General features: G+C 39.6%; 1 protein-coding gene and 1 pseudogene across 1 annotated transcript; both read left to right on the plus strand.

Annotated features, from left to right (window-relative positions):
- LOC117399732 (protein phosphatase 1 regulatory subunit 17-like) lies at nt 1–8,834 on the plus strand. The gene is made up of 4 exons (XM_033999088.3): nt 1–74; nt 987–1,070; nt 6,571–6,726; nt 7,996–8,834. Exons 2-4 carry the CDS (start codon nt 1,004–1,006, stop codon nt 8,064–8,066), a joined length of 294 nt encoding a protein of 97 aa, XP_033854979.1. The 5' UTR covers nt 1–74; nt 987–1,003; the 3' UTR covers nt 8,067–8,834.
- Nucleotides 8,835–16,327: 7,493 nt separating this feature from the next.
- LOC131737023 (uncharacterized) lies at nt 16,328–19,091 on the plus strand (annotated as a pseudogene).
- The last annotated feature ends 8,780 nt before the right edge of the window (nt 19,092–27,871 follow it).

Below are 27,871 nucleotides of genomic sequence, written 5' to 3' on the forward strand. Positions count from 1 at the left end.
CCTGAAGGCAAGTAGAGAGGTTTTACTTTTTTGCTGAGAACACGTCACCTTGCATCTCCCAGCTTCACAAGCAGGTAAGGACTTGAGCTTAACTGTATTTCGAAGATGAAAATGGCCTTAAAAATTGAGCAATAGTTTTAAATGTAATGGTCATTTTAATCTAGCTTTTGTTTACTTTTTATTGTTAAAATTAACAATTTGAATTTGTAACGCCTGAATTTGGGGAACAACATTTTTTTTTATAATATTTTATTCAGTATAATATGTTGTGGACATTGTTATACAGCACAGCACACTTTTCAGTTTTTATTTGGAATTCGTATGGCTAAGAAAAAAATCATCTTTATTAGACTGCAGATAAAAAAAACAAACAAACAAAAAAAAACCTTGTCCTTGTACAGTATGTACATATCTACTGTTTATAAAATCTGACTGAATACCTTTTTAATCAATTCATATTTTATATTTAAGACAGCCTAATATGTAAATAGTGCTCTGATTACCTTTATGTTAAGAACATTTAGATTTTTTGACAAGAAAAAAAAATCACCTTTTCATTTTTTCTTTCTTTCACCAGTGTTCCAATTTAAAGAAATTATCTTATTGAATTAGTTATCACACTGTAATTTCCTTCTAGTGTAATGTAACTCATGGACTAATTAACCAAGGTATTTTGTTAAATGTGCAATTAATGGACCTGGTGTCATAACAGAAGTGCTCTCAAACAAATTGTCATCATTGTTCACATATTTAATCATGTTAGTGTTATCTTACTTGTAAATGGATCACAAAATAAATGCTTTCCTAACATTATTTCTGGAAGGCACCTGATATTGGAAAGTACAGACTTGATGGGTTCAAATTATTTTAATTAAGCTTGCTTTTTCCCAACACTGGATACCTAATTACCAAAGACAAATTAGAACGTAAGTAAAAAATGTTCACATCATATATCTTAACTCGATCTTGTATTTATTGTTTTTCAGGACAAATCATTTTCATAATGTCAACAGAGTGTGTTAGGACTCCAGAGGTTCCGGAAAACAGACTAAATGCCCAGGAACAGTTATGTAAGTACAGTAGTACTCTATATATTGTAAACAATTCACAAACCTTGCTACACATCTCAGCGTCTGACTGCTGGAAAGTGCAATCTGGAGACTGAAAGGTTGTTACACTTGGTGACAGATGGAGAGTCTGAGTGAAAACCCATTTCCCTATCAGTACTCTAACCATGTAGTGGATCACACATGTGCTGACTGACACTCAGAGTCCCCAAGCAAAACAGACGCACAAGACGAGAACTATAACCTCTTGCCTCTGGAGAAATGTTCGAGGTACTGTAGTTAGAGAGTACATGTACTATCACAGACCTTGAAACCCTTTCAGTTAGGAACAGGTAATCTACTATAAGATATTTTTATTTAAGGCAGAAGCCGTTAGTTTCATTCACTTAATATCACTTAAAGGGTTTCTAAACCATCTACATTATAAGGCTATTCAGTTGATCTAAACAGTGGCAGATCTTAACACTGCTACCATTTAAATATTAAAGAAAGGATCAAGCCGGGCATTCGACTTATTTCTTAAGAAAAAACTAATCTAAAGAGATTCCCGATCATTGTCTTTTGATCTGTCACCTTTACAATTGACTCATGGTTAATGGTTGAATACTAATTGATTTCGGTACAGTAGTCTTATTGTGTTCACCAAGGTAGGAGTGTGCTGAAACACTAGATTTGATTTGCATAGTGCAGACAATCTGGTACACTTGTTAACTGGTACTGGAGTGTGGATAAATAGGTTATCATGCCCACTTCCTTGCCTTTCCAGCAGGTCGTTCATGGGAATTTAACTTTAGAACATAAGAACATAAGAAAGTTTCCAAACGAGAGAAGGCCATTTAGCCCATCTTGCTCATTTGGTTGTTAGTAGCTTATTGATCCCAGAATCTCATCAAGCAGCTTCTTGAAGGATCCCAGGGTGTCATCTTCAACAACATTACTGGGGAGTTGGTTCCAGACCCTCACAATTCTCTGTGTAAAAAGGTGCCTCCTATTTTCTGTTTTGAATGCCCCTTTATCTAATCACCATTTGTGACCCCTGGACCTTGTTTCTTTTTTCATGTCGAAAAAGTCCCCTGGGTTGACGTTGTCAATACCTTTTACAATTTTGAATACTTGAATCAGATCACCGTGTAGTCTTCTTTATTCAAGACTGAATAGATTCAATTCCTTTAGCCTGTCTACATACGACATGCCTTTTAAACCCAGGATAATTCTGGTTGCTCTTCTTTGCACTCTTTCTAGAGCAGCAATATCCTTTTTGTAATGAGGTGACCAGAAATGAACACAATATTCTAGGTGAGGTCTTACTTGGAAGAGTGGTCTCCCATTATAAAGAGGCAAACAGAGATAATGTGGGATTCATTTTATGCAATATGTGTGCAGCATATTTGCCAATTTAACATACTGATCCCAAAGTAAAAAATAAATGGGTTCTATAGATTATCAAGCATGATCCATTTCAAAGGAGCACAATCACACTAAATTACTTTAGCACTTGTTGCTGGCAAAAGCATGAACATAATTCTCAGTAGTAGCTCACTGATTCTTAAATTGATGACATTTGATGATGCTTTTCTTTCACATCTATCCCACATGAATCTTGGCTTTTCACATTATAGCACAAATATAAAGTTTGTATTTTGGAATCCTCACCCTCTGTCACTTTCAGTGTTCTGTCAAAGATATTTTTGGTTCTGCTTCTGTGCCTGTCTGACACTGGCAAATGTGAGATGACTCAGGGACGGATGCAATCATGGTAGAGCAAAAAAAAACAGACCTCTGGAGCACGCCACTTTTGAGGACGGCTGCGTTTACACTACAAAAAAAAAAAAAAAAAGAGCTATGCCGGCTTAAAAGTGGCTACTGTAAACGGGGTAAGAGAGGCTCCTCCTTTGTTGTTTTTTTGTTTTGTTAGTTTCTTTAGTTACGTTGTCACTCTTGTCTGTCGTCCAGTGTGATACACACAGAAAGAACTGTTTTACTTCATTGGTCAATGGGACCAATCTGATTATCTGGACAAGAAGGTGGTATGTCAATAATTCTTGCATGACCCTTACATTTGCCTTTCTTCTTTGTCTTTCTTTTTTCCAGGGCCTGACCCTTCATCTCCGGGTCAATTTTCTCCCTCCTCTTTCTCTGAATCTCCTTATTCCTCCTTTGTTTCTCTAACGATAGCTTTGTTCTGCCCACGCCTTCCTGAAATAGACACTAAATTGAATTACATTTATCTAACCTTTATGGCAATACAATACACAAAATGAAATGTTTTTCTCAATTAAAGGGATAATAAGGGACACATTAAATAAGTGAATGTTTAAATGCAAGAATAAGTAATTCCCTACCAACTGGAAAAACATGTAGAAGGTTGTACTGTATTTTTTAATACATTTTTTAGATGGTCCAGATACTATATATATATATATATATATATATATATATATATATATATATATATATATATATATATATATATATATATATATAAATTGGTTAATTTGGTAAATTTGATTAATTTGGTTAATGTAAAGAAAAATGAAATACTTACAAAGTCATGTGCTGTTCTGCTGTATAAACAGAGCACATGCACTGCAGAAAGGACCCTTGGAAGATAGCTGTCTATCTTCAGCAAGCATTATTCTTGTAAGAATATTTTATAGTACATGTTGGCAAGCCTGTTTTGTCCCAGTTCTCAATAATCAGTGAGCTGTTATTTGTATAGGAAATGAATTACAGTTTTCTTTGAGAGGGTGTTTCAGAGGAAGTTTGTAGGCAAAGTGTTCTGACACCAAGAGGATGAAAGCTTTAGTGGCCTCACGAGCTTCAGAATTGTATAACAATTCCTAAGCACTTACGCATAAGCACAACACTTAGCTAAGTGTTAATTTACGATCACAGGTTATAAACTGTACACTGGATAATGATTTAAAGATGAACTGTTTTGCCCCATACAGCCATTGAATAATATATTTTCATTGAATGTACCGTAAAGCTAAATATTTAAAAAGTAAGGCGGACACCCCTATATATCTGATATCCTCAATAACTTTGTGTTAATATCAAGTTTCATGACAACTGGATGATAAGCGGCTCTCGAGATATGTGCAGTGTGACATGATGTGTATATATATATATATATATATATATATATATATATATATATATATATATATATATATATATACATATATATATACGATTTACACAAAACTCGAAAATAGCTAAAAATAAGCACTGAAAAAATAAATTAATAAAAACCGAAAAACAGGCCTCAAACACTGATTTAAAGTGTAAGTGCTTTCTAATACAACTAGAAGCAGTGTAGACAGACTATTATTGAACATACATCCATATCAATGCATTTTAATTAAGGATGTAGTAATTAAAATGTTCTACTCTTAGGTTTACTGCACAATAATTTTTTTTTTTTTTTTAATGAATGGCTGCAATTAACATTTAGATATTCTTATTAGAAAACAACAATGTTTATTTAGAGGCTTCTGTGTGCAAATACACCTCTTTGTACACATAGCCTACTGCATATATACAGTGCAGTCCAGTTTATGTGTGTTTGCGGGATGTCCACATGTATTCCAATCTATTAATTAACACTCTCAGACACTGGGGGTATATGACAGATTTACTGCACCTGAAAAAGTCATGAAGAGTCATGAAGAGTCCTCACAATCTTGTGAAGTGTTTTTGACAAAAAACGTATATTTAAATTAACTTTGCCAAGCAGGAGGGAGATAGAGCCCTCTGAGTTGGTCATCTACACCTAGTAACTAATGACAGAAATACCAACCATAACTGCTCCAGCTAAAGAGAATATACAGTAGCCTATGCTGTGGTTTTCAAGTCAGAGCTATGTACTGTGGTCCTGGTCTCTATGCTGTGCTTAAATTATTGGCTAGGTTTAACTTTGTCAGCTCATTCTTTGCTCTGTGCTAAACCCTTCTTCATAACTCACATCCATTAGTCTGCTTTCTCCTTGCTGGGCTTTCCAAGTACAGTTTCCTTTGTGTAATGCAGGGACCACAAATGAACCTCATCATAACTACACTTCTGACAACATTAGAATTCCGTTTACCTTTTAGTTATTGTCATTCTATTGGTCAAAATCTCATTCTAGTGGTATTTATTATTGTATTTACAGTATTATAGTTAATCAGGTATTTTTAATTAATTTATTGCAAGTTTTCAACAATTACAGGAACAAAGGAGTTAGGCGTGCATCATCATATTAAAGGCTTTCTTCTGCTTCAAAGGACTCAATCCTTTTTTTTTTTTTTTTTTTTTTTAATAAGGGCTTTCAGGGCTTTGAGTGCCATTTCACTTCTGACACCTTAATGAATTCAACCAATAAAAAAAAAAACTAAACAAAACAGCCTTTAAAACTGTGCGTCTGTAATGTTACAAGCTTTTTTGGATTCATATTCCTTTTAAAGTTGCTCAATGTTTTCTTTTATTATTATTATTATTATTATTATTATTATTATTATTATTATTATTATTATTATTATTATTATTATTATTTTGAAATAATATTTTAAATTGTCTGAATTCTAGAAATGGTATAATTGCTGAATTGCATTGCTGAAGCAGTGCTCTACATTTAGTAAGCAAGTATACAAATATACATTAAGAAATGACTAAACTAACACGTATTTTCATGATTGGTGCTGTACATGTCTGTAAATAACTTTTCTTCCCTGATAATACTTTATGAATATGCCACATTTTAAAGACACTAGCCCTAGCAGGGTGTATATATATATATATATATATATATATATATATATATATATATATATATATATATATATATATATATACTGTATATATATATAATCATGTCATAAATCCTAATATTGCTGTGATACAGCCATCTGAAATGTCATTGTGTCAAATAGTTTGGTTTGTGTCAGATGGAAGTGATGTCATATTAAGACAAGAAAACACTGCCCAGTGGAGTTCGACCCAATCATGGCTAATTACAATCAGTGTGTCTGCAAGAAAGATTGGGGGGAATATCAGCTTCATTCTTTTGTGGCAAAACCACTAGTGGGGGGCCGCACTGACCTCTCTTAGGATATCAGCTTGTACCGTACAGCACCCTATACGATATATATATATATATATATATATATATATATATATATATATATATATATATATATATATTACATCAGTAAAATTCTCCCTACACGTATTCACAATTTCACATGTGGCACTGTGATGATTTGTCATGCTTTACCAATATAATTCAACATACTTCCTCCATGTTTATCTTTGTATAGACATTTTATTTTATGGATTGGGAAAACCTTGCAGAAGTTCTAGAGGAAACTTGTATCAGGTCAGGTTACAAACACATGGTTACTGTGGATTTTGGATGGGCTGATGTGTATGTCAGATGCTTTCACTTAGTATCATGGAAGAGGAAATAGACGTTCTTGCCTTCATATTTGCTTCTAGGTTTCAATAATAATTGTTTTTCTTACAGATTCAAAACTTTCAGAAAAACTGATCGAGGACTGCAATATGGATGCAGAACAAAAACAGGATAAGGGCCCCCCAGAAGCACAGGGACCTGAACAGGAGCAGAAAAAACCCAGGAGAAAGGACACACCAGTGCTTTATATCCATCCTGTTATTCCAGGTAAGAACTACTTAGGCATTTCTGGCTGCTCGCTAAACCTCTGGTGGCCTTGGGTAAGAACATATTGTATAGAACAACATTCAGAAACACTTTACAGAACTTTACCTCTGCTGTTTATAAAGGAGAATTACAACTGATCAAGGATGAATTACCTGAACAGTATTCATGTGGTCCTCTTGTTGTGGGTCAATAATAGCTGAAACTGGTTAATCTCAATGGACCTGACCTATGCCTGTAGACAAATAGAGCAGTTCTGGGAGGTACAGTATACAGTACTATTTATTGCACATGCTCATAATTTCTTATTTAAAAATATATATATATATATATTTATATATATTTGATTATGTAGAGAGCTAGACGGAAATATGTTAAATAATTTGGTTATCTTGAGTGTGCCTCAGATAATGTGTTTTGTTTCTGAATTCTATTTTTTTAGGGGGGCAGGAGGATGTACAGTCTTGTCATCTGATGCCCTTCTGTTAACTCTTTGCGGTCCTATGTTGGACCAGGTCCGACATTACAATTTTTCCTTTCCGGTCCGACATCATCAAAAAGTCGTCAAGCACAGGTCCCCAATTGTTTTTTCTCTGGAAAAAGCCAAGAAAAGCTTTCAATGGCCGAGATAGGGCAATACGCATAGTCCCTTCACCACAGACATAACACAGACATAAACAAACAAATATCTGCTTCTGCGTCCAGCGCTCAAAAAAAATCGCGGACATTTGCCAAGCTTTTTGAGATGTTATAGTAATAAAATAATGACTTGGATAGCATTATTGAGGAGTTTGGTGATAAAATGATTTATCAGTATGCACTATTATGAAGAGATATGTGATAAATACAGCGAACAAGGAGTGGGACAGGGCTGGAGATGCAGTACTGAGTGTCCTGTTGATATGCAGTGCCTTTTAAACCTGTTTTACTATGAATAAAATTACTTTTAAACTGCACGTGTAAAATAAACAGGTCGTGTGCAAATAAATTGGACCTGATGCTCCTGACAGGTGCTGAATAAATGGACCGCAAAGGGTTAATAATACTGCTAACCCCTGTGAGTGAAATTAAAGAATGGGTTATGGGTTTATCACACACATAATCTTTTGAGAACTCCAATTTTGTCAGGGCCCATCTTCCTAACTGAACAAGATGGCATCCCTTTTCAAGTAGACCAATGATTCAACTAGTAACAGAGATACAGTCTCACCATTCCAATTATCTGTCAAACTTTTCTGTTCTGTTTTTTTGTTGTTGTTGTTGTTCTTCAAGGAGTTAAACTGATGAAAGAAGAAAACCGAGCCATTTTTATGGAAGATGAAGAAAAAGAATGGAAGAATTAGCTGTCCTGTTGTATCTTAAGAAACGGAATGCTTGACAGGGATTTCGAGGATGGTAGGGGTTCTGAAGTGTGCTGACTCATGGGTTTGTTTTTTTGCAAACAACAGCTGTACGTGTGATGTCACTTCATCCCATTCACAAGAACGTTTTTTTTTGTAATGGTCTATATGTGTTATGCCCTATGTAATGAAAAAAACAGGCATTTAGCTTTTGGATAGAAAGTAGAACCTCATTTCACATACTACAAAAATGCAATAATCAAAAACAAGTTGTCTTCATTTTATTTTGTGGGCAAGGCTGTCACAAAAAAACCCTACAGGCATCTGTTTTTTTTTTTTGGTAATAATATTTCCTATTTTTTATCTTCGTTGAATGTTACTATAGTACTTAGATTTACTGGCCAGGCCCATACCACAGGGAAGCACCTCCACTTGTGACATTTATTATATTTATAGAAAGAAACATAGTGCTATTTAAATATTGGTACCATTTATAGTAATTGAATTACCTGTGCCTTTTACCAGTGCCAATGTGTGCTTATTGTTGCCACTTATCCACCAACATCAATATAAGCAGAAGAAATAACTTTCCTTTATGAACACATTTTCATTATAGTACTGCTGTCCTGAAAGTGCCTTTTTAAAAGGTACTGGATCAAATAAGAAAAAAAAAAAAAAAAAAAAAAAACTGTGTTAATGATAACTGATGTTTTTTGGCATTTGTTGCCCTACACTGTATAAGCATTTCTGTCATGGTAAACATTTGTTATTACCAGAATATATATATATATATATATATATATATATATATATATATATATATATATATATATATATATATATATATATAAATAATTTGTAGCAAAAGTTTTGCTTTTGTGGATGAGGAAAAAAGTTACAAGAAATAGATGTCTATAATTATTTTGTATATAATATATTGTCATAACGCTGGAGAAGGGTACAAGAAAATTTCCAAGCTTTTGAGTATCCCAATTACAACTATTGTTTATCAAGAAGTACAAGACTCATGGTACTGTCACAACGCTCCCTCGGTCTGGAAGAAAGAAGGTTTTTTCACCAAGAACAAGTAGAAGAATTGTGAGGAAGGTTAATAACAATCTGAGATTGACTGCCAAAGATATTCAAAGTGAATTGGCTGCAAGTGGGACTGGGGTTTCCATTTCAACCACAAGTCAAGTATTGCATGGTGAAGGTCTCAATGGTCGCAGGCCAAGGAAAATGCCACTTTTAGGAAAACGTCACACGGACAATCGCATAAAGTTTGCAAAACGGCATTTGAATGATCTGGTCAAAGGTTTTGTGGAGTGATGAAACAAAAATCGAGCTATTTGGTCACGCTGATAGTCGTTACGTTTGGAGAAAGTCTGGTGAGGCGTACAAAGAAAAGAACACCATACCTACTGTCAAGCATGGAGGTGGTAATATCCTTCTATGGGGCTGTTTTTCCTCTAATGGCACAGGAAATTTAGTTCCAATACATGTTAAAATGGATTCCATAACATACCAAAAGATATTGGCCGATTATCTGAAACCCTCCACTACAAAACTTGGTTTAAAGCACAACTGGATATTCCAACACAGTGATCCAAAGCACACATCAAAATCAACTTCAGAATGGCTAAAGAAGAAAAAAACCAAGGTTCTGGAATGGCCTAGTCAAAGTCCCAATCTATATCTGATTGACAATCTTTGGTATGAGTTGAAGAAGGCTGTGCACAAGAGAAGTCCTCTGAATTTCAATCAACTGGAACAATTTTACGTTGAAGAATGGTCAAAAATCACTAAAGAATCATGCCAGAAGCTCATAGACAAATATCCTAATTGTTTAAAAGAGGTTATTGCTAAAGGTGCCTCAATGAGCTGTTAATTTCATTTTCCTTGTCAGGGTATGAATTCTTTTGAATTAGCATTTTTGGAGTTTTGCAAAAAAAATTAAAAAAATAAATAATAAATAATTGTATCTATTTCTTGTAACTTTTTTCCCTCATCCACAAACGCAAAACTTTTGCTACAAAAGATTTTTTTCCTATAATTTGTTTTCGAGAAATTTCTAGAAATTATAAATTTCCATTGGGGTATGTAAACTTTTATCAATTAATGTTTCTTATTGATAACGTGTTTAAAGAGTAAGTAGCGGGGATCTGAAAAACACAGTGTTACACGTCTCCACGTAATGCTACAATTGTTTAAATAACATACCTCTAATTTTTCTTTTCATTGTTAACATCCTGACAACTTTTTACACTTACAACTTTAAAGTATGTTTCAAAGCTCTTTTCAAAATGGCCGCTGTAGTGCACTGATAGTGTATGGATTATTGCCCAAACAGGTAACAGCAATAATGACCCATGATGTGGTACAGAACAGAAAAGCCAGAACACTCATTTTAAAAAATATATATTAAGCACTCTTCCTGTAGAGATTTAGAGGACAGATCTCAAATGCCAGTGCATGAGAGTGACCATTTCGAAAAGAGCTTTGAAACAGACTTTAAAGTTGTGAGTGTAAAAAGGTATCAGTGTGTTATTTAAACAGTTGTAACAACACAATGGGATGTATAGCACTGTGTGTTGTGTATTTATTAGCCAGCTGGTCTTTGATGCCATTTATTTTTTTTACCAGCTTTGACACCAGAATATTTCCATAGCAAACCATCACTGTATCTAGAAACAACACAGTTCAAGACAATATAAGACACACAATAATAACATTCTCAGTTTGACAGTTTTCATTAAAAAAAAAAACTTCTGTTCAACTTTACTATCTACTGTCTCTTGGTGGATCTTTTTGATCCCATTCAAAATAATTGAATATCAGGTCTATCACGCTGATTCTGTATACATTTTATTTTCTTCCAGAATAGTCCAGTTTTATAACCACGCACACTGCAAGGTGTGTGTAATTTCACAGCAGTGCACAACTTGCTGTGTCTTTTTGCTTAATTACATTGTTTTTAATTCCTGTTGAAACTTATGATAGTTTCCAAATATGTTGTTTAAATGTAAAGCATGGTATTGTGGTGGATCCCTCTTGTTTACCTTTTCACAGCTCTCTTCTAATTGTTTAATTGTTAAAAAATGATTGTTTGGTCAGGGACATCTATACAAAATATATATTGCAATGCATGGCCTCCATATTCACTTTACACAAGTTACAATGACCTATTAAAGTTAAAATATGAAGGTTATAAGTATTTGTTTTAAGAAGCTACTGTATTTACTTCAAGGAATGGCTACTATAAAAAGTTAAATTAATGAATTTAATAAATATTTAATACAATTTCAGTGTACTTTAGCAATTGTAGTAGTGGAGGTATTATGTAGTAAAACTATTCAGGAAAAAGTATTCAGGTACAGTATGTTTAATAATATTTTTTTAATCAATTGACATAAACTACTGCATATGACTTCAACACTCAAAAAAAATAAATAAATAAGCAAGACTAAAAATATTCCAACAACACTGTATATTCAAAAAACATTGATAAAGAATGTGAAGTGTATAGAAGCTTTTTATTTTTTAAAGGGAAGTTGAATATGCAAAGTCTTTGCTCATCCCCAGTGCAAAGATGAGCATTATTGTCTTAAAATCAGTATAGCCCCATGTTCACTGAAGTTCATCAAGACAAAAAGAGCATCTTATCTTTCAGTTTTGATAAACAGTGAAGGTACTTCCCAAACTTCAACGTTGCCCCTAACTTTCTTCACCGTTTGCTCCCCCGGAGAGATATACACTGCAGCTTCTTCATTTTACCCCTCTGGTCCAGGTTCTTGCTTTTAATCAAGCTCTCTTCAGCCTTCTTCTGCACGGATGAGAGGTACGAGTTTGCACAATAGCTGGGCCTCTTGAAGTATCTTATCAAATCATACGCCGGATGCCTCACTGGAAGGGAATAAATAACATGATCACAGTTAACAACACTTCTTAATAAACCTTTAATTTAACATGAGGGTACCTCTGCCAGGTCTGAAACATTAGGTACTAGTTGAGAATGAAGCCCTCTTTTCTGCTTAATATTCTGTGTCAGAAATGCTTTGTGAAGGTTTCCCCTGCATATACCATACAGTGTCTTACAGTCAGTGGGGTATTTGAGATTAATGCTTTCTAGTTCCATTCCATTTTCCAATCAGGCAGAGAAATGAGGGTTTACTTTAAAAAAAAAAAAAATCAATACAAGCCTATCTAGGGTTCTTTCCCACTAATTTGTGCTGTAGTTTAGTAACACACACACACACACACACACACACACACACACACACACACACACTTCAACCAAAACCTCACACCAGTACAAGTGTGGTCCAAGTTTTGGGTTTCCCCAGCTCAAAAAAAGAAAAACACCTTAATTGCAAGTAAAGGATATTGTTTATGAAATGTTATGTAAATATACTTTAAATATAGCAGACCTCTTCCAGCCATAATGAAGTACTTCAGGGTCTGGATGGAGGTATTGGTTCAATTAAACAGTTTAGAACAAGTCTGGAACAATGACCAGGAGTGGAAGGGCCAACTTTTACCATCCCTGAGTAATACATTGTATGGCCTATTAGACTTACTTGGAAACATATTTATGTGATACACTTTGTATAAAATAATGTAACATTTAAACATTTAAATAGTCTACTTTCAAGTATGATTCAATAAAACTATACATGTTTGTGTGTGTTGATTTAGGATTGAATTACTTTAGTTCTCTTTCAAGTACGAAATATTAACCATCACTAATGGGTTATTCCCCTTTAAGAACCCAAGAGCTGAAAAGCATTATGCCAACAAACTCTTGCGAGAGTGCATGACGCAATGTGAGTTGCCCTGACAAAAGCACATTGCAGCCATTTGCAAATTCTTTTTTTACTTTTTCACTAAGAGTGAAAGCATCTGAGCTAAGTATTTCTTATTACTTAGTAGTATTGCCTTGTTTAACCTGTTTTGCAGTATTCTGTCTCTAACAGTGTTTTTACTACTGTCGCTACCGTTGTTTAAAATATTATATTATTGCCGAGTTTTTGATCTAGTCAGCCCGACCTGGCAGTGCGTCAGCGGGAGCCTGCGACTTGCGTTCGCCCTCCCCCGGGTCTAGTTCACTATTACGGCAGATAACTCTCATCTGGACAGGGCTCTGTTCCAGGAAAAAAAAAAATATATATATATATCTATCCCCGTGAGATAGTTTTGTTGTTGTATTATTATTTTGTGTATTCAGTGTTGTTTACATTACTGTATACCCCTTCCCTTGTTTTTTCTTACAGAAAATGGGATTCAGTTCTGTGGGCTCACAGGACACTGTATTACGGCTGTAGTACAGAGGTCATTTTCAGGCTTGAGAATAACCTGTAACTGAGTGTCTGACTGTAGCACAAGGTTAGCGTTTTCTCTTCTTGTACCTTGGTACCAGAGCTGATGCAACCTTTGAAGTATAGTACTGTTACACAGTCTCTTCACTGTACGGTTAGCTGGCGTGCATCTCTTTGTGAGATCTCCTGCTTTTGTAGGATTGCTGGCTGCTGCTGTTGTGCATTAGCATAGGTTTGCGTTTTTTCTTCTTTGTACCTCGGTACCAGAGTTGACGCAGCCTTTGACTTATTAATTCTCTATTGAGACACAGTACTGCATCTCAGTACCGCGTTTTCATATTATTATTATTATTATTATTATTTATTTCTTAGCAGACGCCCTTATCCAGGGCGACTTACAATTGTTACAAGATATCACATTATTTCACATTATACAGATATCACATTATTTTACATACAATTACCCTTTTATACAGTTGGGTTTTTACTAGAGCAATCTAGGTAAAGTACCTTGCGCAAGGGTACAACAGCAGTGTCCCCACTGGGGATTGAACCCACAACCCTCCAGTTAAGAGTCCAGAGCCCTAACCACTACTCCACACTGCTGCTCATATGCTCGGTACTGACGCTACCGCGTTTGCATACGCTTCGGTACGGACATTACCGCATTAGCATACACTTCGGTACCGACGGTAGGTATTTGTATTTGGTACCCAGACTGGTTCATACCAGGTCTGTTGATACCAACGGTACCCAGAACTGACGTTCAGTACCAGGCTTTTATTGGTACCCAGACTAGTTTTACTAAGTCTGTTGGTACCTACTCCCTCAGTACCTAGAACAAACGCTCAGTACCAGGTTCGGTACCAAGCTAACTGTTGGGTGTACTTTACATTGGGTACCCACACTAGTTTACTAAGCCTTTTGGTACCTACACTACTATGTTTCACAGTTGTATTGACTGTGGCGCCAAGCTGCCAGTGGCTGATGGCCATGAAAGATGTGTGCGCTGCTTAGGTCAGGAACACGCAGAGCAAGCTCTGGCAGACCCTGCCTTTTGTGTGCAGTGCGCTGTTTTCAGCAAGCGATCACTACGGTCCAGGCTTATGCGCCAGTCCAGTGATGTCTCAATTACCCCGGCGCAGTTACCTCCTGCAGGGGCAGCTGGTAGTAGTAGGGGGCGCTCTAGGGAGCGCAGTTCTGGAGAGCGCTGCTCCACGGAGCGCCATTCCAGCCATTCCAGGGAGCTTAGCCAGAGGCCTCGCTCCGCTGAGCACAGTGCCAGGGCACGGGGTTCCAAGGAGTCCAGGAAGCACAGGAGGAGGAGTCCCTCTTCCTCCTCTTCCTCTCCTGCTTCTCCTTCCCCAAGGGGTAAGAAAAGGAGGCACAGGTCCCGATCATCGGACCGCTGGTGGTATATGTGTCAGATGTTCCATCAACAGCAGTCAACTCTGACCCAGTTGTTGCAGGTGCGGTCTCTGCCAGTGCAGGCACCTGCTGTGGTGCAAGCACCTGTTGTGAAGCGAGCGCCTGTTGCTCCACCTTCACAAGCGGCTTCTCTCTCTCCCCCTCCGCCACTGGAACTGGCAGAGGTTGAGTTGCAGGAGGGGGGGAATGGAGGACGCTCTCTCTGTCCTCGCTTCAGAAGGAGCTGAGGAGCGTGAGGTGTTCTTTTCAGAGGATCCAGCGTTGGACTCGCTGCCTCCGATTCCCTTGCCTGGGGAGCTCATACCCCTGATGCGTCGAACCAATGACGCACTTAGGGTGCCATGGCCGAGTGCGACAGTTGAGAGGTGCTCTGTTTATGACGAGCGTAAGGAGTTACCCTCTGAGGCCCCGCCCATCCACCCGGATTTTTGGCAGGAACTGACCTCATCGTGGCAGCACCCGGCCACAGCCCCTGCGGTCCCTAGGTCAGGTATGACCTATAGGGTTCACGAGGGGGAAAAAAGGGGTCTGGTCCAGTTTCCCCCTGTCGGGTCCACTATTCCAGCTTTGGCGCAACCAGCGAACCTTGCGCTGCTGTCCAAAGATGCGGCTTGCCCAAACAAGCAATGTCGGGTCACGGAAGTCCTTCTAAAGAAGGCTTACTCCGCTAATGCCTTTGTTGCCCGGTTGGGCAACTACAATACCTGTTTGGTGGCTTAGCAGAGCCACATTTGGGGCTCCGCTGCTGAGGGGGGACTGACCCTCGATCAGACAGAGGAGCTGCGGCTGATCTCCCGAATGTTGCTACGACTAGCACAGCTTCTGAGTCAAGCAACAGGGCGCAGTATGGCAGCATTGGTGGCTGCGCGCCGTCAGCTGTGGCTCTCTCAAGCCAGGCTGACGGAGAATAACAAGGCTGCTCTGCTGGATGTGCCCATCACGCCAGGGCATACATTTGGCCCTGCAGTGGACGATTTGTTGCTTCGGTCCAAAGCGGCAAGGGAAGTGACAAAGGCATTTAGTGACCTTGCCCCTAAGCCGGCACCACCGCCTAAGAAGCAGTGGTATCAGAGGCCACCGCCTCGGCCACAGTGGCAGCCTCAGGGCGGTCCACGGGGCTCTCCATCGGTCACTGATAGGTCAAGCCGGGGACGCGGTAGGCAAAGGCGGTTCCAGCGCAGTGCGCCTGATAAGAGACCGCAGGCACCTAAACCAGAGCAGCAGCCCTAGGAATTTGCTGCCACTGGCCCAGGGCCCCTTCTCCAAAGCCAATCTGGAGTACTGGGGCCAGTGCACCCGCGATTCGTGGGTGCTCACCACTATACGTCGGGGGTACTCCTTACAATTCAGCCATGGACCACCCCCTTTTCGGGGGGTGGTCCATACGCTGGTCAGGGACCCCTGTGCCAACGACTCACTGGCTCAGAAGCTAAAGACCCTCCTGCAAAAGCAGGCTATTCGCATCTTACCACCCTCCGACATGGTTGGGGGGTTCTACTCCAAATACCTTCTGGTGCCCAAATGGGACGGCGGCCTCAGACTGATCCTCGATCTCAGACAGGTCAACCTGTATCTGAGCCGCAGGCGGTTCAAGATGTTGACCTTGCGACAGCTGTCGCAGTCCATCAGGCCGGGCTACTGGTTCACGACAGTGGACTTGTAGGACGCCTACTTCCACATTCCCATAAAACCAGGGCACCAGAAGTACCTTCGGTTCGCCTTTCAAGGGAAAGGCTACGAGTTCCGTGTACTGCCGTTCGGACTATCCCTAGCGCCACGCGTTTTCACGAAATGCATGGACGCTATCCTGGCCACTCTGAGACTCAACGGTATCAGAATTCTAAACTACCTGGACGACTGGCTCATTTGTGCGGAGTCGCCAGGTCAGGCGCTGCAACACACGGAACTTGTCACCGATCACCTATCCAGACTAGGTCTGAAGGTGAATCATGCGAAAAGTCAACTGACGCCAGCCCAAGTAGCGCGCTACTTGGGTTTGAGTCTGGATGCCCGATCCATGACAGCAGTGCTGTCGGACGACAGGGTGTCAAGCATATCAGCCTGCCTAGACCTATTCCAGTTAGGCAGAGCTTTACCAGTGGTGACATTCCAGAAACTTCTGGGCCTGATGGCAGCAGCTTCTCAATCCCTTCCCCTGGGCCTCCTGCATATGCGGCCCCTTCAGGCCTGGTTCAACAGGATGGTCCCACACCCAATGCTGAACCGCAACCGTTTGGTGACAGTGTCCAGATATTGTCTCCGAACTCTCTCTTGGTGGAAACAACCGGCCCACCTACGCCTAGGCGTCAGGCTGGGAGCGGTCACAAGAAGAGAAGTCGTTACCACCGACGCCTCCAACCATGGTTGGGGTGGGGTGTGGAACGGTCGGGGTGCACAAGGGGTTTGGCGGCCTCCGTGGCTGGGCCGACACATAAATCTTCTAGAACTGCAAGCAGTGTTTCTCACTCTACAGTTCTTTCTAGAGGAAATCAGGGGGAGACACGTGCTTGTCCGGACGGACAACACGACAGTGGTGGCTTACATCAACCAACAGGGTGGTACAAGATCACCCAGTCTCAACAAGGTGGTCAACAGGCTTCTGGTCTGGGCACACACCCATCTCCTCTCACTCCGAGCGGTACACCTACCTGGAGTGGTGAACATTGCCGCAGACCTCCTCTCGAGGCAGGTTCCGGGCGGCGCAGATTGGAGACTCCATCCCGAGGTTGTCAGCCTCATATGGAAACGGTTTGGGAGAGCGGAGATCGACCTTTTTGCCTCCCAGGAGTCGACACATTGCACCCTATGGTTCTCCATAATGAGAGACGAAGGGTGTCTAGGGGTCGACGCATTGGCTCACCAATGGCCAGCGCGCCCACTGTATGCGTTTCCGCCGATAGCTTTGCTACCTCTGTGTCTGGAGAAGATCAGACAGGACAGGGCCACGGTCCTACTAGTAGCACCTCACTGGCCCAAGAGAGCCTGGTTTGCCTCACTGATACAGCTCCTGTGCGGACAGCCTTGGCAGTTGCCCAGTCACCGCGACCTGCTCAGCCAGGCACAGGGTGCTCTGTGGCATCACGACCCATTGAGCCTACAGCTCTGGGTTTGGCCCCTGAGCGGCTCCATTTGAGCCGTCTGGGTTTGTCTAATAGGGCGATTGACACCCTACAGAACGCTAGGGCTGCCTCCACTCGCTCCCAGTATGGCTACAAGTGGGGCGTTTTTCAGACATGGTGTCTGTAGAAGGGAGAGGATCCTACAATGTGTCCAATGGCATTGATCTTGCAGTTTTTGCAAGACCTGCTGGACGATGGGAAGAGCCTTTCTACCCTAAAAGTCTACCTGGCAGCTATTTCAGCTTGCCATGTGAAGATAGACTCAGTCTCCCCAGGAGCACATTTCCTGGTGGGACAGTTTTTGAAGGGGGCTAGGAGACTCCGTCCTCCAAGGAAGGACGTTGTTCCTCACTGGCGGTTGAATGTCGTGCTGAATGCACTAACGAAACCTCCTTTTGAGCCCATGCATTCCGCAGAGCTAAAGGTTTTATCTTTTAAGACAGCTTTTTTGGTGGCAGTCACTTCTGCTAAGCGAGTAAGTGAGCTCCAGGCACTTTCCGTCGCAAAAGCCTGTTTATATTTTGCGAAAGGCCAGTCACGGGTGACACTCCGGACCAACCCTGCGTTTTTGCCGAAGACTATTTCGGCTTTCCATGTCAATCAGACGGTGGAGTTGGAGGCTTTTCACCCTCCTCCTTTTCAGTCCGACAGAGACAGAATGCTCCACACGCTATGCCCTGTCAGAGCGCTGGCGTATTATGTGGAGAGGACAACAAGTTTGCGCCAGTCGGAGCAACTCTTTGTTTGCTACGGTTCTCAGTCCCAAGGTCAGGCTCTGTCTAAACAGCGCCTGTCTAGGTGGCTAACGGAGACCGTGAAGATTGCGTATCAACATGCAAAGTTGCCCCTGCCTGAGAAGATCACTGGCCATTCCACTAGAGGGCAGGCCCCTTCTTGGGCAATGTTCCAGGGTGCATCTGTCATGGACATATGCAATGCAGCGGTGTGGGCGACCCCCCACACGTTCACGAGGTTCTACAGGATGAACATCGTGGATCCGCTGTGTCCTGGTTTTGGATCAAGAGTGTTGAGGGCTGCCTCGGTGGTCGTCCCCTCAACTACAGATTGATCGGTGAGTAACTTGTCACCTTGGACTGCTAGCGCGGTTAGCTCATAAGAGTCTTGTGCCTGTCCTCACGACAGATTGGGTATACTTACCCATTAGTGATGGTTAACCCTTTGCGGTCCATTGTCGGACTGGGTCCGACATTGCAATTATTCCTCACAGGTCCTTTGTCGGACTGGGTCCGACATCATTATAGCAACGCAATAAACAGGTGTTTAGTCGTTTTTTCTCCGGAAAAAGCCGAGAAAACCATTCAATTGCCGAGTGGGAGCGACAGGAGCCGAGACAAGTCGAAAAAAAAAAAAAAGGCGTATCTCATGAATAGTCATACATGGTATCAGGTATTAGATAACGGGGCGTTCATAGTAAACAAGCTGGCTGAGTGCGTCAGCGCACAGAGACTATCATGGACATTTGCAGAGCTTTTTTCAGATGTTATAGTAATAAAATAATGACTTGGATCGCATTATTGAGGAGTTTGGTGATAAAACGAGTGATCCGGAGATGATCGATCGGTATGTACGACTATTATTATTATTATTATTTATTTCTTACATAGGTGAACGCTATAGCAAACGAAAGGGTGGGACGGGGCTGGAGATGCCTAGTGAGTGCTTTGTTGATATGCAGGGCCATTTAAACCCGTTTGACTGTGAAAAAAAATACTTTTAAACAGCACGTATAAAATTAACTGCGCGTGTGAAAATTAATTAGACCTGGCGTGCCTGACGCGCAGTTAATAAATGGACTGCAAAGGGTTAATATTTCGTACTTGAAAGAGAACGTTAGGTTATTATCATAACCCTGGTTCTCTGAAATAGAAATATTAACCATCAGTCTTCGTGGTTGCTGCGGAGCCGCGAGACTCAAAAGTAAAAAGAGAATTTGCAAATGGCTGCAATGTGCTTTTGTCGGGGCAACTCACATTGCGTCATGCACTCTCGCGAGAGTTTGTTGGCATAATGCTTTTCAGTTCTTGGGTTCTTAAAGGGGAATAACCCATTAGTGATGGTTAATATTTCTATTTCAGAGAACCAGGGTTATGATAATAACCTAACGTTTTGTGGACAACAGATCTTTGAATCTGAGATCACACTTCTGAAACTGGCAATGATTTCTTGTACAGCTGTCCTGATGTTATATACATTTTTCAAAATTAATTAATTAATTAATTATTCATCAAATAAAAAATAAGCGTTTAACTTTTATTGTCGCAACAGTACAATAATGTAGCATTGTAACAAAGAGGAACATCTTTTCTACACATTTTTTATAGAAATGAAAATAGTGAGAATATGATATTACATAAAACATTCAGAACAAAGTTAAAATTAAAACAATGCTACCTTGAAAATAATAAGTGACCAAAAATGCATATATGAACCCAAAACAACAATATTTGAACAATCCAAGGAAGTACACTTCCCCGTCATTTTTTTCTGATTTTTTTTTTTTTTTTTATCACGGGAAAGCTAAAGAAACTAAAGCAAGGATCACTAAATAAACACAAAAATGAAAACATTATTTTTATGAAGTAGACTAAAATAAAATGTTACCAGCACAAGTTTAATAAACTCTATGACAGCTGAGCTTCACAATAGGAATGACTTGATAAGCTTTGCATTTTATCTTAGAACACAAACAGGATCACATTTGTTCATTGAATATTTTCTGATAACGTACTGTAGACCTATATCAAATCAGCTAACCTGTTATGAAGAAATGTCAGGTAGGCATAACAAAAATCATCTTTTCATGGTATAAAAACAATTTATTAAGCAGGTTAAAAACACAATGACAACTAACATTAAATATTTCACATATATTTAGAACTAACAGGAGACAGATTTGTTTAAGGGTTAGCAGAACTTGAAATTTGATTTTAAGGTCTCCACATAACTTTGTTTTTCTTTAACTATCAACATCTACAATCGTACACAGAACTAAGCAGTTGTTTTTGTGCTTTTTTGATGTAGTAACATGTTGATGAATTTGGCACTTTGTCAACCTACTGTAATTTACCAAACACTTTGACATATTGCTAGACTAAGCATAACAATCAGACGAAAGGAAAACAAAATGGATAATTTACTGAGGCAGTCAGAATGCTACGACTTGCGGTGCTTACCGCTGAAGATTAATAAACTTCAAAACCACTTCTCTTAATCCACAAACCTGTTTTTTGCGTTTGCACACGATAGTGCTGAACACAACACTTTAATAGGCAATGGTTTAAGTGTGATTTTAGAGTTGAAGCAATGCAGAATGTGAAAAACTATCAGCATTATACGTTTCTGACATATTTAAACTGTCATTCGTCAAAAGATGGTGCTGTGACAACTGATTCACGTGACTCCACAAGATAAACAGAACTGTGAATGTGAGCGATATGTCATAGCTCACACTTTGTATTGTGCTTTGGGGAATATGGTCCAGTATAGAGGTTATATAAGTCATACACACAGAAGTATTGATATTTTTTATAATCAAACTATGTTTTAATAGTTAATAAAAATTATATTTTATACTTTGTATAACGCAAAACATATGCTCCTGGGAAAATGCCCCCATAGGTAATGCAAATATGAACACAAGCAGTTAAGCTGAGATATATGAACAGATCTGAAGCCTGGGAATTTCAGAATAATGGCAAACGCTGAAGTTTGCTCTGGATTTTTCCAACTTGGTCTATAAACATGGCCCTACAGTATGCCCTGGTCATTCTGATAGCCATGCTTCAATTGTTATGTCAGTGACAATGTTTTGAATGCTATATTAAATGTATCACAAAAACAGCTTTTGGAAGAATATGGGAAAGGTTACATTTATGGCTTTATGTAAATTAAAGATGTTCCCCCACCCCTTCACCTCTAGTATTTACTAAAGAAAGGGGTTATGATGGGCACTTGGGGTAAATGAAAGGTGTCTTGGAATGTGAGCTTTTCAACAACCCCAAAGTAACTAAGTTACTGTACTTTAACTAGCTTTAATTAGGTTTTGGTAAGTATTTGTATCTAATAAAACATTTAATGTTCTCTTTGAAACAGTCAAGTTCACATAAACACATAAAGACACACATGAAGACTTCTCATTGAAAAGTTTGTCTAAGATTTCACCATTTTTTTAGTACTTATACAGTATGTATTTCAAACTTACTTCATATTTGGGTTCCTGACTACAATACCTATATATTACAAGATGTGTAATACAGAAGAACTGGTGAGCTGATGAAGACAAGGACAATATCAAATATAGATAACTAAAAAAAAAACGGACTGAGCAAACAACATTGCATTTTTTAATCATAGTCAGGTTTATATATGTAATAAATCACAAACAAAATGGAAACAGATTACATGTATATTTCGCCAAAAGCTACTATAAGCCCCGGTCTAAAGAAAAATACAGCTTTAATATTTCTCATAGCTAATTACTCAGTGCATGGTCAAGGCAACATTTGTCAGTAAATACACAGTGATTTCAAGATTCAGTAGCGATATATAATTAGAGTACTCTTGTGGCAAGCCACTAATAATATATTAAACACCTTTAAAAAAGGAGCAAATAAATATGCAAGAAATCACAAATACATTGCACAAAATCTGAATTACTTGCTTAGTTTTGAATGTAGCACTATATCAACAAAGCTTTACCTCCTCAGTTATTTCAGCTTTTTCAAAGTCTCTTACTCAGATATTCATGAAACTGTTCTACTGGAATCTCTTGTTAGTCTGCAACAGTTTAATGAATATATTTATTCATAATCCGCTATTTTGAAAAACATTATAAGCTAAAGCTGCCTGGTTACTTTTATAAGCAATCTATTTTGTTGTAGTAAAAGAAATACAATTATACCATTGCTAACTAAACAACTTAAAATGTATCTAAAAATATATTCTCAAATGAAATTGCTTTGTGTAAATAAAGGGTCATGTAATACACATGGATGCTAAAGCCCAAGCAATGCCCTTTTAAGACAGTAGCATTGTAAACTTGTTATTTATTATTTATAAATGAACAGTAAAAAGCCCAACAATCTTATATTAAATAACTACTGTGACTGTGACTGACAACTTGAGAAAGTATATTATTGATTTACCAATGGCATTAAAAAAAAAAAATTCAAAGCTATTGCAACACCTCAAAGCTGTCAGACAATCTACTAAGTAGGTTGACACATGTATCTATTACATTGTCATGTCATCGTAGTGTAAGGTTATTATTTCTGCATATATATGTATAGCACAGTCTATTCCACTTGTTCTATCGGGATCTATACAAGCAATACAAAGCAGAAATTGTTTAATTTCTTGAAAAACACCATATTTGTTTAATGGAAATTGTTTCCAACATTGTTGAGAAGTTACAACAGTACGTACATACAGAAGCAGACAAATAAACATGTGGCCTTTCAAACTAATTAATTGGAAGGAGTGCTTTGAATTGCAAATAGAGTGCAGATTTTCTTTTGAAAGAATCTGATAAATTATAAGCTTCTGTTTTGTTTTCTCTGGTTCATTTTGCAGAGGCTGGCAGCTGCTGATTTTCTTTGACCATCAACTTAAATAGATTCAGACTTCCCTCACTTATTAAAATAAGGGTACTTAAAATAAAGACAAGTTCTATCAGAAACAGCAGGCCTGAATTTACCACATTGCGTCTTACAAATCTATTACAAGTCACCATGGCTACAGAACAACTTATTTAATTTTACAGTACAGCATTACAGCGTTACAGTGACATGGAGGTCTGAGTAAAAATGTTATTTCGCCTAAAACCTAATTTATCATGGACAGCAGTGGTAACAGTCCACTTATTCACTGCTCTCAGACCAATTAGAAAGTGTTATTAAGCGAGAAATTGTAAATGTCAGTGCATGACCTGTAAATGGGGTACAAATGTTGAGCTGGTTATCACTTAAGCAAGTCTCTGTACAGACTTTTAGACCCTGTAGGAGTACACATTGTGATGACATCAAAGGACAAAAAGCAAGAAAATGTTATGGAATTATTTTGTTGGCTCCAATCACTTTAACATGACTAGAGAGGAAAATGTTATAGGTTCAAATCCCACCTCAGCCACTGACTCATTGTGTGACCCTGAGCAAGTCACTTAACCTCCTTGTGCTCTGTCTTTCGGGTGAGACGTAGTTGTAAGTGACTCTGCAGCTGATGCATAGTTCACACACCCTAGTCTCTGTAAGTCGCCTTGGATAAAGGCGTCTGCTAAATAAACAAATAATAATAAATGTTGGCCATAGTTTCAACATTTATATTGTGCCCAGTTTAAGTAAATCCACCCCAAGGTCTATGGCCTTGGGAATAGAACAACACTCCAACAAATTAACACATCTTATTTCATATATATACTGTATATAGTTGTAGTCAAAAGTTATTTATTTCAGCAATTTTTTTGCAAAACACCAAAAAATGATAATTCAAAAGTATTCATACCCTGACAAGGAAAATTAAATTAATAGCTAATTTAAGGCACCTTTAGCAACAATAACCTCTTAAACGATTAGGATATTTGTCAATGAGCTTTTGGCATGATTCTTTAGTGATTTTTGACCATTCTTCAACACTAAATTGTTCCATTTATTACCACGCTTGACAGCAGGTATGGTGTTCTTTTCTTTGTGCGTCTCACCATACTTTCTCTAGAACTCATATACATCATTCAAATGCTGTTTTGCAAACTTAAAGTGATTGTCCTTGTGACCTTTTCCTAAGAGTGGCTTTTTCCTTGGCCTGCGACCATTGAGACCTTCACCATGCAATACTAGACCTATGGTTGAAATGGAAACCCCAGTCCACTTGCAGCCAATTCACATTGAATAACTTTGGCAGTCAATCTCGGACTGTTATTAACCTTCCTCACAATGCTTCTACTTGTTCTTGGTGAAAGACCCTTCTTTCTTCCAGACTGAGAGAGCATTGTGATAGTAACATGAGTCTTGTACTTCTTGATAATACAAACAATAGTTGAAATAGGAATACTCAAATGCTCGGAAATCTTCTTGTATCCTTCTCCAGCTTTGACAATAAATAATTTTCTGCCTAAGGTCTTCAGATAGCTCTTTACTTTTTCCCATATTGACGTATTGGTAATGACAGCAATCATCCTATGCCTAACCCTTTTATACTCTCTAAGAATGTTCACCTACAATCCAGCATTTTCTAGACTTTTCTATAATTAGGTTCTGCATTATCATATTGAAATTTCTAGCATTTTGTAGACAATACTATCATAGCATCAAACGGTATGAATACTTTTGAATTCGAATGTTTGGAGTTTTGCAAAAAATAAATAAATAATATATTTTTTGTCTCATCCACAAAAGCAAAACTTGCTACAAAAGATTTTTCCTAAAATGTTTTGTTTTCGAGAAATTGCTAGAAATTGTACATTTCCATTGGGGTATGTAAACTTTTGACTACAATTGTGCGTGTTCATATTATATATATATATATATATATATATATATATATATATATATATATATATATATATATATATATATATATCAGTAAATATCTTACTTCCTTGTTCTACTGGTTAAATTGCTTTCTTTTAGCCCTGATTTCTCCCTCTCTCTGCTGCCACACTCCTAAGCCATTTTACTAGAAACATAATTAACATTCTTGATAAGCACAGACATGCCCAAAAAATGTATTGGCCAGCAACAAAGATGAACATACATGGCAGCATAGAAGCAGACTGAAATTGATTTCCTGAAAGAAAACCTTTCCACTTTTTGCAAGATTTGGAAGCAGGCCAGAATGTATCTATGTATGGGCAGTGAGTTGATTTTCTTCCAGTTTTAGTTTATATGAATTTCTTGATTTTAGCTTCTCTTTATATTTTAGATATCTCCTCATACCCTTTAGTGACCCCCCCCCCCCACCCCAGATTTCTGTGGGTGTTAAATATAACTCAATGAAATCTTTTTTAAAAAGACTCGTCTACTGAGCCAATGCATTCAGTTAATGGAGTGTATTCCACAAATGGCTTGAGATACTGTAACTTCATTATCCTTTATTTTGATCAGATCTAAATCTACCCTATTCTCTCATCAGGTGTTGATCATTTTAAGTGTTTGGTGAAGCAACCTAACGCTAACCCTTAATTATTTTATGACTGCATGTGGCAAAGTGCCCCGCCCCTGTGTGCATTTGTGTGTTCTGTGTATGTATGTTGCGTGCGTATGTTAATGTTGGTGTATAGATTGGTACACGGGATATAAACGGGTCTGTGTTTCACGTGTGTTTAAATTGTATATTTGTATTTAGGCACGGGATTGCACATCACGCACGTGCATTTAAAATATAATATGCGAGCACGGGGTTGCACAGAATTAATTCACGTGCTGGGATTCAAGTGAATAATTAATTAGTAATTGAATCCCAGCACAACAGTATATATAGATGCACGTTTAGTCACTCGGGGGTTGGGTGTTCGGAAGAGGAGAACGGGTGAGAGAGAGAGAGGAGTAAACGTAAAGTGAAGATAGTAAATATAATAGTGTTTGTTCTCACCGTGTTTGTTTGTCTCCGTGCACCGTTTGTTAAGTGTCAGTCGTTTTGTCTGTGTGTTTATTTTGGCGTCAAGTGCCGTGTCCTGTTTTGTACTGTTGAACCCTTTTATTTGTTATTAAACGCTGAGTGCAGCCATTGCACTCAGCTAATCACCATCACCGTCTCTGTGTATTCCTTTTCTGGTCTGACGCCACCCACTCTGGCCGTCTTTGTGACACGTGGTGTCATCGTGGGATAGCCGCGCCTCCAAGCGTCAGACCAGGAGGGGTCTGGAAAAAAAAAAAAAAAAAAAAAAAAGTCAATGGCAGAAGACGCCATCAAACTGCGGGGCTGGTTCCTAGAGAATGCTGGGCTGGAGGCCCAGTCTCTGCCCATAATCGTCCGGGCCCTGTGGATGATGGACAGTGAGAGATGGGAGGCCTATCAGGAGGAACACACCCCAAACACCTTGGAGGAAGGTGTGGAGTTTCTCCTCAGCTACCTGGAGGCAACGATAAAAGGAACAGCAGCCCAGGTAGCAGGCCCACCAGCAGAGGGTGAATGCCTGCTGTCCCCATCTCCACCAGCAGAGGGTGAGTACCTGCTGTCCCCATCTCCACCAGCAGAGGGTGAATGCCTGCTGGTTTTGCCTCCACAGCCCAAATGGGAGGAGCCTGAGCGTCCACAGCCCAAATGGGAGGAGCCTGAGCGTCCGCAGCCCAAGCGGAAGGAGCCCGAACATCCTACGCCTGAGTGGGAGGAGCCCGAACGTCCTACGCCTGAGTGGGAGGAGCCCGAACGTCCTACGCCTGAGTGGGAGGAGCCCGAACGTCCTACGCCTGAGTGGGAGGAGCCCGAACGTCCTACGCCTGAGTGGGGGGAGCCCGAACGTCCACAGCCCAAGAGGGGGGAGTCGGTGCGTCCACAGCCCAAAAGGGAGGAGTCGGTGCGTCCACAGCCCAAAAGGGAGGAGTCGGTGCGTCCACAGCCCAAAAGGGAGGAGTCGGTGCGTCCACAGCCCAAAGGGAGGCAAGTCGGGGCTTCCACAGCCCTGGGACCCAAGCCACCAGCAGAGGGAAAATGCCTGCTGGTTCAGCCCCAAGAGCCGGAAGGGGAGGGGTTACAGGCTCAACCCCCTGAAAATTTTTGGGGGGGAGAAGGGCAGGATGCTGGTGTCCCCCAGCAGCCTCTCGCTATGCTGCTGAAGGCAGCACGGCGCGCACATGCCCAGCCGCCACAGCAGAGGGAGCTAGCACCGCCAGGAGCAGAGGAGCAGGAGCTGCCTCTGCCTCCGCCACCACCTCCAGGAGCAGAGGAGCAGGAGCTGCCTCTGCCTCCACCACCACCAGGAGCAGAGGAGCTG

The sequence above is a fragment of the Acipenser ruthenus genome, chromosome 4 (assembly GCF_902713425.1).
Source record: "Acipenser ruthenus chromosome 4, fAciRut3.2 maternal haplotype, whole genome shotgun sequence".
Classification (NCBI taxonomy): Eukaryota; Metazoa; Chordata; class Actinopteri; order Acipenseriformes; family Acipenseridae; genus Acipenser; species Acipenser ruthenus.